The 17,549-nt window shown below is 45.8% G+C and overlaps 1 protein-coding gene across 1 annotated transcript in view; it reads left to right on the top strand.

The window, feature by feature from the left end:
- Window positions 1–17,549, top strand: part of cntnap3 (contactin associated protein family member 3) — a 187,666-nt gene that overhangs the window by 33,969 nt on the left and 136,148 nt on the right. The window contains exon 4 of the mRNA XM_038989461.1: window positions 2,656–2,803. Coding sequence (XP_038845389.1) covers window positions 2,656–2,803 — 148 coding nt within the window. The remainder of the gene's footprint in view (window positions 1–2,655; window positions 2,804–17,549) is intronic.

Genomic DNA, 17,549 nt, shown 5'->3' on the forward strand with positions numbered 1-17,549 from the left:
AGTGCACGTAGACTCTTACGTATCATGCCCATGTATAGGCAGGAAGAAGAACAGAGCCTCGATTTCAGACTTTCCACTTCCTGGTCAGGAAGTTTGTGCCAAATGAGTTCTGTTTGACTCACAGATATAATTCAAACGGTTTTAGAAACTAGAGTGTTTTCTATCCAATAGTAATAATAATATGCATATTGTACGAGCAAGAATTGAGTACGAGGCCGTTTGAAATGGGCACCTTTTATCAGAGCTACTCAATACTGCCCCTGCAGCCATAAAAAGTTAAACAGCTTAGTTAATTCCAAAAAAATGATGTCATGGCTTTAGAAGCTTCTGATAGGGTAATTGACATAATTTGAGTCAATTGGAGGTGTACCTGTGGATGTATTTCAAGGCCTACCTTCAACCTCAGTGCCTTTTTGCTTGACATCATGGGAAAATCAAAATAAATCAGCCAAGACCTAAGATTATTATTTTTTTGACCACAAGTCTGGTTCATCCTTGGGAGCAATTTACAAACACTTGAAGGTACCACGTTCATCTGTACAAACAATAGTACGCAAGTATAAACACCATGGGACCACGCAGCCGTCATACCGCTCAGGAAGGAGACGCGTTCTGTCTCCTAGAGATGAACGTACTTCGATGCGAAAAGTGCAAATCAATCCCAGAACAACAGCAAAGGACCTTGTGAAGATGCTGGAGGAAACGGGTACAAAAGTATCTATATCCACAGTAAAACAAGTCCTATATCAACATAACATGAAAGGCCGCTCAGCAAGGAAGAAGCCACTGCTCCAAAACCGCCAAAAAAAAGCCAGACTACGGTTTGCAACTGCACATGGGGACAAAGATCGTACTTTTTGAAGAAAATATATATTGAAGCAACATCTCAAGACATCAGTCAGGAAGTTAAAGCTTGATCGCAAATGGGTCTTCCAAATGGACAATGACACCAAGTATACTTCCAAAGTTGTGGCAAATGCTTAAGAACAACAAAGTCATGGTATTGGAGTGGCCATCACAAAGCCCTGACCTCATTCCTATAGAAAATTTGTGGGCAGAACGGAAAAAGCCAGTGCGAGCAAGGAGGCCTACAAACATGACTCAGTTATGAAATTAATAAAAGCTGAAATAAATCTCTATTCTGACATTTCACATTCTTAAAATAAAGTGGTGATCCTAACTGACCTAAAACATGGAATTTTAGGATTAAATGTCAGGAATTGTGAATAACTGATTTTAAATGTATTTGGCTAAGGTGTATGTAAACTTCCGACTTAAACTGTATGCTTGTGAATGAGGCCGGCCGTTCTGCGAGGCAAGTACTGGCTTGGCTGTACTACACAGAAACAAGTTGAACAGTGGGTTTCCCAAACTTACCTCTATAATCTACACAACAGGATTGTATTTAAAAAAAAAATGTTATTTCACCTTTATTTAACCAGGTAGGCCAGTTGAGAACAAGTTCTCATTTACAACTGAGACCTGGCCAAGATGAAGCAAAGTGACAAAAATAACAGAGTTACACATGGGATAAACAAACGTACAGTCAATAACACAATAGAAAAATCTATGTGCAAATGTAGTAAGGTTAGGGAGGTAAGGCGAAAAATAGGCCATAGTGGCGAAGTAATTACAATTTAGCATTAACACTGGAGTGATAGATGTGCAGATGATGATGTGCAAATAGAGATACTGGGGTGCAAAAAAACAAATAACAGTATGGGGATGAAGTAGTTGGGTATGCTATTTACAGATGGGCTGTGTACAGGTACAGTGATCGGTGAGCTGCTCTGACAGCTGATGCTTAAAGTTAGTGAGAGATATAAGTCTCCAGCTTTAGTAATTTTTGCAATTCGTTCCAGTCATTGTATATAGACCTGGATCCAGTGGGTTTGCCCACATATGTAGCGAGGGCCAGCCAACGAGAGCATACAGGTCACAGTGGTGGGTAGTGTATGGGGTTTTGTTGACGAAACGGATGGCACTGTGATAGACTACATTCAATTTGCTGAGTAGAGTGTTGGAGGCTATTTTGTAAATGACATCGCCAAAGTCAAGGATTGGTAGGATAGTCAGTTTTATGAGGGTATGTTTGGCAGCATGAGTGAAGGATGCTTTGTTGCGAAATAGGAAGCCGATTCTAGATTTAATTTTGGATTGAAGATGCTTAATGTGAGTCTGGAAGGAGAGTTTACAGTCTAACCAGACACCTAGGTATTTGTAGTTGTCCACATATTCTAAGTCAGAACCGTCCAGAGTAGTGATGCTAGGCGAGCTGGCAGGTGCGGGCAGCAATCGGTTGAAGAGCATGCATTTAGTTTTACTAGCATTTAAGAGCAGTTGGGAGGCCACGGAAGGAGTGTGTGGAGGATATAGGAGTATATATGGCTAATAGATGTGTAGCACAGGAGGTTGGTGATACCTTAATTGGGAAGGACGGGCTCGTGGTAATGGCTTTGGGGAATTGGGGGAATGATATCAAATACATCAAACAAATGGTTTCCATGTGTTTTTGATGCCATTCCATTTGCTCCGTTCCAAGCATTATGAGCCGTTCGCCCCTCAGCAGGCTCCAATGATGTGTAACATCCAAATAAGGTAAGTATAATGTGTCAATCAAGCAGATAATTATACTGTTCCCTCTGTGTGTTCCAGGCGTTCACAGGGAACAGTAATGCAGACAGTGTGGTGCAGTTTAAACTGCAGCAGCCAGTCTTCGCCAGGTTCCTGCGGTTACTTCCTCTAGATTGGAACCCCAACGGGAGGATAGGCCTGAGACTGGAAGCCTATGGATGCCCTTACAGTAAGTACAACCAGGGGAGTTGGACAGAACCTCTTAACAGATATGGGCAACTCCCTGTAGTCCCGCAGATCAATTTCCCCCCTATATAGAGTATATATAATGCATTCAGTATTCAGACCCCCTGACATTTTCCACATTTTGTTACAGCCTTATTCTAAAATTGATTGAAGTTTTTAATTGTTCTCATTTAATCTACACACAATGCCCCATAATGTCAAAGTGAAAAGTGATTTGTAGAAATGTTTATGAGGGCTCAGGGCCAGACCCAGATGCAGACACGGGAGGGAGATGGTTTGAGTATTTGATATTTAGTAGTTCCAAAAAGGGTAGGCAAGAGAATGGTCGTTGACAGGCAAAGGGTCAAAACCAGATCAGAGTCCAGGTCAGGGCAGGCAGGCGGGTATGGAGTCCAGAAAACAGGCAAGTGTCAAAACCGTGAGGACTAGCAAAAGAGAGAATAGCAAAGCAGGAGCACGGGGAAATCACGCTGGTTGACTTGAAAGACAAGACGAACTGGCACAGAGACAGGAAACACAGGGATAAATACACTGGGGGAAATAAGCGACACCTGGAGGGGGTGGAGACAATCACAAGGACAGGTGAAACAGATCAGGGCGTGACAGTAACCCCCCCTAGGGGCACCACCTGGCGTCCTAACTGGGCGTATACCTGGCTGACCGGGGTGCCGGCGGTGAAAATCGGCGATGAGGACTGGGTCCAGGATGTCTTTAGCAGGAACCCAGCACCTCTCCTCCGGGCCATAACCCTCCCAGTCAATCAGGTACTGGAAACCCCTGCCCCGGGGTCGAACCCTCAGGATGCGTCTCACCGTATACTCTGGCTGGCCATCGATGACCCGGGGGGGAAGGATGGGCCTAGAAACAGAAGACAGAGGACTGTGACAAGGGCTTAATCCTGGACACATGAAAAGTGGGGTGAACACGGAGGGTACGGGGCAACAACAGATGGACAGCAGTGGGACTAATGACTCTAGAAATGGGGAAAGGACCAATGAAACGGGGAGAAAGTTTACGGGATTCTACCTGAAGGGGTAGGTCCCGAGTGGACAACCATACCCTCTGCCTGACCCAATAGCGAGGAGCCAGAGTCCGGTGGTGTTCCGCTTGTCAACGATACCGCCCGAGCTCTTCTCCAGGTACGCCGACAGCGGCGGACGAACAGCTCTGCTAAATGTATGTTGACCTCCACTTCTTGCTCTGGAAAGAGCGGGGGCTGATACCCCATGGAGCATTCGAAGGGGGATAGTCCAGTAGCCGAGCAGGGGAGAGTGTTCCTGGCATATTCCACCCAGACCAGTTGCCGACTCCAGGTGGTGGGGTTACTGGCAACAAGACACCGGAGTGCCGTCTCCATATCTTGATTTGCTCGCTCCGACTGGCCGTTAGATTGGGGATGAAACCCAGAGGACAGGCTGGCTGACGACCCAATAATAGTGCAGAACGTCTTCCAGAATTGGGACGAGAACTCAGAACCTTGGTCTCAGACCATGTCATCCGGGAGCCATGGATTCGGAAGACGTGCTGCACCATAAGCTGGGCCGTCTCCTTGGCTGAAGGTAAATTCGGAAGAGGGATGGAAATAGGCAGCCTTGGAGAATCTGTCAACCACCGTCAGGATGGTGGTGTTGCCATCTGACGGAGGAAGCCCAGTGACAAAATCCAGGGAAATATGGGACCAGGGGTGATGAGGGACAGGGAGTGTCTGTAGGAGGCCAGACGGAGCTTGCCGCGGAGTCTTGCTTTGTGCGCACTATGCATGCGGCGACAAAGCCCGAGACATCAGGAACCATGGTGGGCCACCAGAAGCGTTGACGGAGGAAAGCCAGTGTTCGAGGAGTACCAAGATGACAGGTAAGCCTGGAGGAGTGAGCCCAATCCAGGACCTGAGACCCGGACCAGGAGCAAACAGCCAGTTAGCCGGCCCCCCCCAGGGTCCGACTGGGAACACTGTGCTCTGCGAACCAGAGCCTCAATTTTCCAAACAGAAGCCACCAAACGAGGCAGGGGGGATGGTCTCAGATTCAGAGGGAGTGGAAGTGGAACTGTACAGACGGGATAGAGCGCCTGGCTTCACGTTCTTTGACCTCGGTCGGTAGGAGATGTTGAAATTGAACCTGGTAAATAACAGAGCCCAACGAGCTTGCCTTGGGTTGAGGCGCTTGGCAGTACAAAGGTATTCTACATTTTTATGATCCGTCCATACCAGGAATGGATGTTCCGCCCCTTCCTGCCAGTGTCTCCACTCCTCCAGAGCCATCTTCACAGCTAGGAGTTCCCGGTTTCCAACACCATCGTTCCTTTCCGCAGAATTGAGATGATGGGACATGAAGGCACAGGGAAGAAGCTTTTGGTTCTGGACTGATCGCTGGGAAAGAACGGTCCCTACTCCCACGTCAGAAGCATCAACCTCCACCACAAACTGACAAGTTGGGTCCGGATGGATGAGGATAGAAGCAGTAGTGAATCGCTGCTTAACTTTTTAGGGATAGGGGGCAGCATTTTCACTTTTGGATGAATTGGTGCCCATAGTGAACTGCCTCCTACTCCTACATCACACTAGAGGCTTCATTCCACGTTCTACTGACTGTTGACATCTAGTGGAAGGCGTAGGAAGTGCGAACAGATCCATATCTTACTGGGAATTGAACAGGCGATGCCTTTAACATCAACCAGCCCCAGAATTTCCACTTCCTGTTTGGAAGTTTGCCTGCCATATGAGTTCTGTTATACTCACAGACATAATTCAAACAGTTTTAGAAACTACAGAGTGTTTTCTATCCAAGAGTAATAATAATATGCACATATTAGCATCTGGGACAGAGTAGGAGGCAGTTCACTATGGGCACACAATTCATCCAAAGTGAAAATGCTGCCCCCTATCCCTAAAAAGTTAAGATCCCCAAAGGCCTTGTCCGCTGCTGGAGACCATGTGAACGGTACCTTCGGAGAGGTGAGTGCAGAGAGGGGAGCCGCCAGGTTGCTGTAGCCCCGAATGAAACCACGGTAGAAATGAGCAAAACACAGTAACCATTGGAGCTGCACCCTGGACATGGGCTGGGGCCAATCCACCACCACTCTCACCTTCTCCGGATCCATCTGAACATTCCCCCCAGCTATAATGTATCCTAGAAAGGAGATAGTGGAGCGGTGGAACTCACACTTCTCAGCCTTTATAAACAACTGATTCTCCAAGAGGCGCTGAAAAACCTGTCGAACATGATAATGTGTTCCTGGGCAGAACGAGAGAAAACCAGGATGTCATCGAGGTAGACAAAAAAAAAACAATTCAACATGTCCCAGAGCACATCGTTGACCAGAGCCTGGAAAACAGCAGGCGTGTTGGTGAGTCCAAACGGCATAACCAGGTATTCATAATGTCCACTGGCAGTGTTGAAATAATGTCCACTCATCTCCTTCGCGTATCCGCACAAGATGTTAGGCATTCCGAAGGTCCAGTTTGGAGAAGATAGTAGCCCCCTGGAGAGGCTCGAAAACTGAGGAGAGGAGTGGTAGAGGGTACCGATTTTTTTTTTTTTTCTTTTTTTTTTTTAGGGTAATATTGTTGAGACCCCGGTAATCAATACATGGATGTAGGGTCTTGTCCTTTTTCCCCACAAAGAAGAATCCTGCGCCGGCAGGATAGGCAGAAGGGCGAATGTGCCCAACAGCCAGTGAGTCCTCAATGTACTCCTCCATGGCCTTGGTCTCAGATCCGGACAGGGAATAGAGCTGGCCTCGAGGCGGTGTGGTGCCCAGAATGAGGTCAATAGCACAATCATAGGGACGATGTGGGGGAAGGGAGGTAGCACGAGCCTTGCTGAAAACCTCCAGGAGGTCATGATACTCTGTGGGCACGGCAGAGAGATCCAACGCCGTACTTAATCTTGGAGACAGACGTTTCGGAGATGGCTTAGCCGCCTTTAGGCAGTGTGAATGGCAAAATGGGCTCCAACCCAACAGAATGGAACCCGTAGTCCAGTCAATATCTGGGTTGTGTTTTTGGAGCCAAGAAAAAACGAAAACAGGTATGTGGGGAGACTCAATGAGGAGGAGCTGAATTGACTCACTGTGGTTTCCAGATACCCGCATATTTAGGGGAATTGTGCTGTGCGTGACTCTACCAATGGAGCGACTGTCCAGTGCCCTGGCATCCATGGGAACAGAGGAGTTGAGTATTGATACCCAGTTCTGATACCAGGGTAGCGTCCATAAAACCCTTATCTGCCCCAGAGTCAATAAGCACCCGGAGAGACTTAGACTGGTCTCCCCACAGCAAGCTCACATAAAAAGGAGTATGGGTAATGGGACTTTGACTGGGAATCCTCTGACTCACCAGAGTGCTTGTACCTACGAAGGTGTCCGGTCTCTTAACTGGGCAGGTGGCTATATAATGTCCTACAGCTCCACAATACAGACAGCAATTGGAGCTTACCCTGCGGGAACGTTCCCTAGGTGATAACCTAGCCCTTCCCAGTTGCATAGGTTCTGGTGTGTCAGACTCACCCGTCATCGATGATTCTCGAGGAGGCTCGGGTGGCTTCAGATCCTCTCAGAAAAATATCCTTTGAGGACTTCCAGATTCCTTCGATGATGAGCGAACCACTGCGGATGAACGAGTGTGACCCAGGCCAGACCTCCTCTCACTCCTGCATTCCCTTAGCCGCCCATCAATTCTAATGGCGAGGGCAATGAGGGAATCAAGGTCCATCGGCAATTCCCGAGCAGCTAGCTCATCCTTTATCACCTCAGATAGTCCATGAAGGAAGGTATCAAAAAAGGGACTCAGGATTCCAGGCACTCTCGGGGGCCAACATGCGAAAATCAACAGCGTCGTCTTCCACACCACGGGAATCTTGATGTAATTCAAGAAGTTTAGGGGCCACCTCTCTCTTGGATACCGGAGAATCGAACACCTTCCTCACCTCTGCCATGAAATCCTCCAGATGATGACAAATTACGGATTGTTGCTCCCAAACAGCCGTCGCCCAGGAGAGCGCCCTTCCCGACATTAGCATATATTATTACGTTATCTTAGATCGGTCCGAAGGGAACGAAGATGGCTGTAGCTCAAAAAAAAGGGAGCATTGAGAAAGAGAACGCCGGCAGGTACCAGGATCCCCAGAGTAACGCTCCGGAGGAGGTAAGCGGGGTTCGCGGGGAGCCGGAGTAGGCTGTACAAACTCAGCACTCATAGAGAAAAGTTACTGGGTGGTTTGGGGTTCTCAGAGGTGGTAGGCTGCCTATGAGCTAACTCCCTGATTTGCGCCATTATAGCCTTAAACCCCTGGTCGTAGCGTTCCGTCAGGGAATGAAGCCCTTCCTGAAGTAGCTCCTCATGCCTCCCAATGGTGGCTCCCTGCAGGGAGACAGCGTGGCGGAGCTGGTCCAGGTCTGCTGGGTCTGTCATGGCCAGTTCGTACTATAAGGGCTCAGGGCCAGACCCAGATGCAGACACGGGTCTGGTTTGAGTAATTTATTTTTATTAGTTCCAAAAGGGTAGGCAAGAGAATGGTCGTGGACAGGCAAAAGGTGAAAACCAGATCAGAGTCCAGGAGGTACAGAGGGGCAGGCAGGCTCGAGGTCAGGGCAGGCAGACTGGTCAGGCAGGCAGACTGGTCAGGCAGGCTCGAGGTCAGGGCAGGCAGACTGGTCAGGCAGGCGGGTACAGAGTCCAGAAAACAGGCAATGGTCAAAACCGGGAGGACTAGCAAAAGAGAGAATAGCAAAGAAGGAGCACGGGAAAAACACATTGGTTGACTTGAAACAGACAAGACGAACTGGCACAGAGAGACAGGAAACACCGGGATAATTACACTGGGGAAAATAAGCGGAACCTGGAGGGGGTGGAGACAATCACAAGGACAGGTGACACAGATCAAGGCGTGACAATTTTTGCAAATGTATAACAATAAAAAACAGATACCTTATTTACATACATATTCAGACCCGTTGCTATGTGTAAGTGAGGATTTGGTGGACTGTATTCTTTAGGTTTTACTTGATGTGTTTGCTCCCGTGTGCTGGTAAGGGCACAGATGACAGACAGGTAGGATTCCAGTTGAGGTGGTTTAATAACGCTGAAGATGCACAGGCACGGAACAGCACCGCACAGTGTATGTAGTGTGGATGGACTAAGGCACTTAGTGGTCTGGCAACTTGCTTCTACCAAAGTGTGTGTGTGATCTGCAAGTGAAGAGATACAATAGTGAATGACATAACACAATCTCCAATTCACATCTCTTATAAACAATATGCATGGATATAACATGACTATGATGACTTAATGCTATACAGGACCATACAGCGCAATACAACGTGACTGACTGCACTAATTTGAGATTAAAGGGGTGCTGCCGCACGTGTACTACAAAGCATAGCACCATCTCCAGTACAGGCTAAAACGGCACAATTAACTTGAATACCTCTAAACAGTGAAATACAGTGTAATCAAATCATTTTATTTGTTACATGCACTGAATACAACAGGTGTAGACCTTACAGTGAAATGATTACTTACAAGCCCTAACCAACAATGCAGTCATACAGTTGAAGTCGGAAGTTTACATACACTTAGGTTGGAGTCATTAAAACTTGTTTTTCAACCACTCCACAAATGTCTTGTTAACAAACTATACTTTTGGAAAGTTGGTTAGGACATCTACTTTGTGCATGACACAAGTAATTTTTCCAACAATTGTTGACAGATTATTTAATTTATAATTCACTATCACTATTCCAGTGGGTCAGAAGTTTACATACACTAAGTTGACTGTGCCTCTAAACAGCTTGGAAAATTCCAGAAAATTATGTTATGGCATTAGAAGCTTCTGTTAGGCTAATTGACATCATTTGAGCCAATTGGAGGTGTACCTGTGGATGTATTTCAAGGCCTACCTTCAAACTCAGAGCCTCTTTGCAAGACATCATGGGAAAATCAAAATAAATCAGCCAAGACCTCAGAAAAAACATTGTAGACCTCCACAAGTCTGGTTCATCCTTGGGAGCAATTTCCAAATGCCTGAAGGTACCACGTTCATCTGCACAAACAATAGTACGCAAGTATAAACACCATGGGACCACGCAGCCGTCATACCGCTCAGGAAGGAGACGCGTTCTGTCTCCTAGAGATGAACATACTTCGATGCGAAAAGTGCAAATCAATCCCAGAACAACAGCAAAGGACCTTGTGACAATACAAAAGTATCTATATCCACAGTAAAACGAGTCCTATATAGACATAACCTGAAAGGCTGCTTAGTAAGGAAAAAGCCACTGCTCCAAAACCGCCATAAATGCCAGACTACGGTTTGCAACTGCACATTGGGACAAGGATCGTACTTTTGAGAAATGTCCTCTGGTCTGATGATACAAAAATAGAACTGTTTGGCCATAATGACCATCGTTATGTTTGGAGGAAAAAGGGGAAAGCTTGCAAGCCGAAGAACACCATCCCAACCGTGAAGCACGGGGGTGGCAGCATCATGTTGTGGGGGTGCTTTGCTGCAGGAGGGACTGGTGCACTTCACAAAAGATGGCATCATGAGTCAGGAAAATGATGTGGATATATTGAAGCAACATCTCAAGACATCAGTCAAGAAGTTAAAGCTTGATCGCAAATGGGTCTTCTAAATGGACAATGACCCCAAGCATACTTCCAAAGTTGTGGCAAAATGGCTTAAGGACAACAAAGTCAAGGTATTGGAGTGGCCATCAAAGCCCTGACCTCAATCCTATAGGAAATTTGTGGGCAGAACTGAAAAAGTGAGTGGGAGCAAGGAGGCTTACAAACCTGACTCAGTTATGAAAGAAAAGCTGAAATAAAATCATTCAATCATTCAATACTATTATTCTGACATTACACATTCTTAAAATAAAATGGTGATCCTAATTGGCCTAAAACAGGGAATTCTTACTAGGATTAAGAGTCAGGAATTGTGAAAAACTGAGTTTAAATGTATTTGGCTAAGGTGTATGTAAACTTTGACTTCAACTGTGTATATACTGTATATCAACTCAGCAAAAAAAGAAACGTCCCTTTTTCAGGACCCTGTCTTTCAAAGTTAATTCATAACAATCCAAATGACTTCACAGATCTTAATTGTAAAGGGTTTAAACACTGTTTCCCATGCTTGGTCATTGAACCATAAACAAGTAATGTATATGCTTCTGTGGTACGGTCGTTAAGATACTAACAGCTTACAGACGTTAGGCAATTAAGGTCACGGTTATGAAAACTTAGGACACTAAAGGTCTTTCTACTGACTCTGAAAATCACCAAAGGAAAGATGCCCAGGGTCCCTGCTCATCTGCGTGAACATGCCTTAGGACTGCAGATGTGGCCAGGGCAATAAATTGCAATGTCCATACTGTGAGACGCCTAACCCAGCGCTAAAGGGAGACAGAATGGACAGCTGATCGTCCTCACAGTGGCAGACCACTTGTAACAGCACCTACACAGGATCGGAACATTTGAACATCACACCTGCAGGAAAAGTACAGGATGGCAACAACAACTGCCCAAGTTACACCAGGAACGCACAATCCCTCCATCAGTGCTCAGACTGTCCACAATAGGCTGAGAGAGGCTGGACTGAGTGCTTGTAGGCCTGTTGTAAGCCAGGTCCTCACCAGACATCACCGGCAACAACGTTGCCTATGGGCACAAATACACCGTCGCTGGACCAGACAGGACTGGCAGAAAGTGCTCTTCTCTGATGAGTCGCGGTTTTGTCTCACCAGGGGTGATGGTCGGATTCGCGTTTATTGTCGAAGGAATGAGCGTTACACCGAGGCCTGTACTCTGGAGCGGGATCGATTTGGAGGTGGAGGGTCTGTCATGGTCTTCGGTGGTGTGTCACAGCATCATCGGACTGAGGTTGTTGTCATTGCAGGCAATCTCAATGCTGTGCGTTACAGGGAAGACATCCTCCTCCCTCATGTGGTACCCTTCCTGCAAGCTCATCCTGACATGATCCTCAAGCACGACAATGCCACCAGCCATACTACTCTTTCTGTGCGTGATTTCCTGCAAGACAGAAATGTCAGTGCTCTGCCATGGCCAGTGAAGAGCCCGGATCTCAATCCTATTGAGCACGTCTGGGACCTGTTGGATCGGAGAGTGAGGGCTAGGGCCATTCCCCCCAGAAACATGCAGGTGCCTTGGTGGAAGAGTGGGGTAACATCTCACAACAAGAACTGGCAAATCTGGTACAGTCCATGAGAAGGAGAGGCACTGCAGTACTTAATGCAGCTGGTAGCCACACCAGATACTGACTGTTACTTTTGATGTTGACCCCCGCCCCCTTTGTTCAGGGACACATTATTTAATTTCTGTTAGTCACATGTCTTTGGAACTTGATCAGTTCATGTCTCAGTTGTTGAACGTTGTTATGTTCATACAAATATTTACACGTTACATTTGCTGAAAATAAATGCAGTTGACAGTGAGAGGACGTTTATTTTTTTTCTGAGTGTGTGTACATATATTTCATTTCTTAATATATATATATATTAAGAATAAGAAGTAAAACAAATAATTAAAGATCAGCCGTAAAATAACAATAGCGATGCTATAAACAGGGGGAACCGGTACAGATTCAGTGTTTGGGGGCACCGGTTAGTCGAGGTAATATGTATATGTAGCTAGAGTTATTAAAGTGACTAGGCATAGATAATAACAGAGAGTAGCAACGGTGTAAAGAGGGGGGGGGGGGGGGGGGGGGGCAATGCAAATTGTCCTCGGAAGCCATTTGATTAGATGTTCAGGAGTCTTATGGCTTGGGGGTAGAAGCTGTTTAGAAGCTTCTTGGACCTAGTCTTGGCGCTCCGGTACCACTTGCCATACGGTATCAGAGAGAACAGTTTTTTTTTAGACCATTTCTAGGGCCTTCCTCTGACACCGCCTGGTATAGAGGTCCTGGATGGCAGGAAGCTTTGCCCCAGTGACACACACACTACCCTCTGTAGTTCCTTGCGGTCGGAGGCCGAGCAGTTTCCATACCAGGCAGTGATGCAACCGGGCAGGATGCTCTCGATGGTGCAGCTGTTGAACCTTTTGAGGTGCCCTCTTCATGAATGTCTTGGTGTGCTTGGACCATATTAATTTGTTGGTGAAGTGGACACCAAGGAACTTGAAGCTTAACCTGCTCCACTACCGCCCAGTTGATGAGAATGGGGGTGTGCTCAGTCCTCCTTTTCCTGGAGTCCACAATCATCTCCTTTGTTTTGATCACATTGAGGGAGTGTTTGTTGACTTGGCACCACATGGCCGGTCTCTGATGTTCTCCCTGTAGGATGTCTCGTCGTTGTCGGTGATCAGGCCTACCACTGTTGTGTGGTTGGCAAACTTGATGGTGTTGGATTCATGCCTGGCCGTGCAGTCATGAGTGAACAAGGAGTACAGGACGGGATGGAGCACGCACCCCTGAGTGGTCACCGTGTTGAGGATCAGAGTGGCGGATGTGTTGTTACCTACCCTTACCACCTGGGGGAGGCCCGTCAGGAAGTCCAGGATCCAGCTGCAGAGGGAGGTGATTAGTCCCAGGGTCCTTAGCTTAGTGATACGGTTTGAGGGCACTATGGTGTTGAACACTGAGCTGTAGTCAATGAATAGCATTCTCACATAGGTGTTCCTTTTGTCCAGGTGGGAAAGGGCAGTTTGGAGTGCAATAGAGATTGCATCATCTGTAAATCTGTTTAGGCGGTATGCAAATTGGAGTGGGTCTAGGGTTTCTGGATAATGGTGTTGATGTGATCCATGACCAACCTTTCAAAGCTCTTCATGGCTGCAGACGTGAGTGCTACGGGTCGGTAGTCATTTAGGCAGGTTACCTTAGTGTTCTAGGGCACATGGACTATGGTGGTCTGCTTGAAACATGTTGGAATTACAGATTCAGACAGGTAGAGGTTGAAAATGTCAGTGAAGACACTTGCCAGTTGGTCAGTGCATGCTCGGGGTGCACGTCCTGGTAATCCGTCTGAATGTTGACCTTTTTAAAGGTCTTAATCACATCGGCTGCGGAGAGCTTGATCACACAGTCTTCCGGAACAGCTGATGCTCTCATGCATGTTTGTTACTTGCCTCGAAGCAAGCATAGAAGTAATTTAGCTCGTCTGGTTGGCTTGTGTCACTTAGCAGGTCTCGCCTGTGCTTCCCTTTCTAGTCTGTAATATTTTGCAAGCCCTGCCACATCCGACGAGCGTCGAAGCCGGTGTAGTACTTTGAGCTGAAAACTGTTTTTCTGAAAAAAGAAGCAATAAAACTGTCCTTCTTTAGACTAGTTGAGTATCTGGAGCATCAGCATTTGTGGGTTCGATTGCAGGCTCAAAATGGTCAGAAACAAAGTACTTTGTTCTGAAACTCGTCAGTCTATTCTTGTTCTGAGAAATGAAGGCTATTCCATGCGAGAAATTGCCAAGAAACTGAAGATCTCGTACAACGCCGTGTACCACTCCCGTCACAGAACAGCACCAACCGGCTCTAACCAGAATAGAAAGGAGTGGGAGGCCCCGGTGCACAACTGAGCAAGAGGACAAGTACATACATATAGTGTCTAGTTTGAGAAACAGACGCCTCACAAGTCCTCAACTGGCAGCTTCATTAAATAGTACCCGCAAAACACCAGTCTCAACGTCAACAGTGAAGAGGCGACTACGGGATGCTGGCCTTCTAGTCAGAGTTGCAAAGAAAAAGCCATCTCTGTCCAGTTTCTGTGTTCTTTTGTTCATACAAATCTTTTATTTTTATTGGCCAGTCCGAGATATGGCAATGCACTGGGGGACATTATCCTATACCAATATAGGGTTAATGATATAATAACCAAAACAGAGCTAGCCAGCTCACAATTGCTAGCTCGCAGTTGAAACTACTAATTAGCATAACCATAAATATGACATTATCTTCACAGAGTGCTTCTTCAGACAAGATATGAAATATGTACTAACATGGCTAACACAATGAAAGCTAACTGGTGGGAAAACACAAGGATAGCTGGAACTTTCTCTTACTTGACTACTCACGAGCTGACCTTCTCTGAGCTGGAGATCACACCGTATGCTCTGCTCCACTTCACTGGTGGGCGGAGCTCCAGCTCTGATATGATGAACTAACATTATTGAAATGATTACCTACAAATACTTCAGACTTTTGTACTGCCACCCCTGAATTGACTATGTTAATTCACTCCTAATAAAGTTAAGTATTGAGACTCTCTTACATATCTTACCCAGACCTAACAGACATGATATGAGATGTCTAGGGGTGTTTAGCCGCTCCATCAACAGAGGGCCTGGCTAGGTATAACCACTAATAACAAAAAAACTCTAGTCCCGTAGATAAATGATGGAAAGGGTTCTCTGCTCAAGTGGAGAAGAGGAGCTGCTGTCCGTAACAGCCGGGCGTAGCTACAGCTCTGATATGATTAACTACAAATACTTCACAGCCTTTTGTACACTATGAGACTCAAAAATGTAGCTAAGGTGCATCCTGTTTCCATTGATCATCCTTCAGATGTTTCTACAACTTGATTGTGGAGTCCACCTGTGGTAAATTCAATTGATTGGACATGATTTGGAAAGGGACACACCTGTCTATATAAGGTCCCAGTTGACAGTGAATGTCAGAGCAAAAACCAAACCATGAGGTTGAAGGAATTGTCCATATAGCTCCGAAACAGGATTGTGTCTAACCACAGATCTGGGGAAGGGTACCAAAACATTTCTGCAGCATTTAAGGTCCCCAAGAACACAGTGACCTCCATCATTCTTAAATGGAAGAAGTTTGGAACCACCAAGACTCTTCCTAGAGCCGTCCGCTCATCCAAACTGAGCAAACTGGGGAAATGGAAGGCATCAGGGTTAACAGATCTCCAGAGTTCCTCTGTGGAGACGAGAGAACCTTCCAGAAGAATACCCATCTCTGCAGCACTCCACCAATCAGGCCTTTATTGTAGAGTGGCCAGATAGAAGCCACTCCTCAGTAAAAGGTACATTACAGCCTACTTGGAGTTTGCCAATAGGCACCTAAAGGACTCAGATAATGGGAAACAAGATTTGCCCTGAATGCCAAGCATCACGTCTGGAGGAAACCTGGCATCGTCCCTACGCTGTAGCACGGTGGTGGCAGCATCATGATGTGGAGACTAGTCAGGATCGAGGGAAAGATGAACACAGCAAAGTAAAGAGACCCTTGATGAAAACCTGCTCCAGAGCGCTCAGGACCTCAGACTGGGGCAAAGGTTCAATTTCCAACAGGACAATGACCCTAAACCAAGCCAAGGCAACACAGGAGTGGCTTCGGGACAAGTCTCTGAATATCCTTGAGTGGCCCAGCTAGAACCTGGACTTGAACCCGATTGAACATCTCTGGAGAGATCTGAAAATAACTGTGCAGGGACACTCCCTATCCAACTTGACAGCGTTTGAGAGGATCTGCAGAGAAGAATGGGAGAACCTCCCCAAATACAGGTGTGCCAAGCTTATAGCGTCATACCCAAGAAGACTTGAGGCTGTAATCGCTGCCAAAATTGATTCAACAAATACTGAGTAAAGGATCTGAATTCTTATGTAAATATAATTTATTTCATTATTAGAATTTTTTTCATTTGCAAAAATTCTAAACCTGTTTTTCATTATGGGGTATTGTATTTAGATTGATGACGAAAACAAACGCTTTTATCCATTTTAGAATAAGGCTGTAACGTAACAAAATGTGGAGAAAGTCAAGGGTTCTGAATACTTACCGAATATTGTGTGTACATTATTTTGTTAGTCTCTTTCACTCAGATATCATATTAAAAACTGAAAACCTTTCTCTCCACCCTATGGTAAAATGTGTGGAATTGCAGGACATTAGCTGTAAAACTGCACAATTTTCTTTCTTCCCCTTTGATTTTTTTGGGGGAATTGCATGACATTAGTTAGACAAGTGCAAAATCTTCTCTGCCCCATGGCAAAATGTGTAGAATTGCAGCAAACTTATTTTAAAAACGGCAACATTTTCTCCACGCCCAATAGCAAAATGTGCAGATTAGCAGGAAATAAACTCTAAAACAACCCAAAAAATACTTAGGGCCCCTAAAAGGCTAAAGCCGGCTCTGACTGCGGCTCCTCAGCCACTGCGGCCCCTCATGATGAGTTCAGATTTTTCATGGCCCCCACCCACATCAAAGTTTTCCATCTTTGCATTATTACAAAGAGAATACTCTAATCTGGTTGTATTGACGTTGTGCATATTTCCAGTATTAAACAACGCTAGGGAATGACTGTAGGTGTACTAACTGCATGCTCTGTGGATGAGCCAACAAACAATATGCAAAAGATCCATTTATTTTATTTTTCATCACTGTTGTCATTTCTGTTTACAGCGAACATGTCTCACACAGACATCCATATCTGTTATGTCTCACACTGTGGCTCTGTTTCTCCCTCAGTCCAACAACCTGTCCCTGGATTGTTTGTTTTTTAATCAGTCCTCCATTGTAGAGCGGTGATTTATGATGTATATTAAACAAATATGAATAGTTTTGTGTTCTTTTTGTATGCAGCACTATTGGGAGATGTATTAAGTTGCGGATGAGCAAGGACAGAGTGGATGTGTTTTGATATTTTATATTGTGTTTTGAATGATTATACATAAGAGCAGACAGTTTTACTCTTAAAACGATTATTGCCCACGGTTTGTTTATACTTATTTATCTGGCTTTTGGCTATGGAACAGCATTCTGAAG

Source organism: Salvelinus namaycush, chromosome 3 (genome assembly GCF_016432855.1).
Source record: "Salvelinus namaycush isolate Seneca chromosome 3, SaNama_1.0, whole genome shotgun sequence".
NCBI lineage: Eukaryota > Metazoa > Chordata > Actinopteri > Salmoniformes > Salmonidae > Salvelinus > Salvelinus namaycush.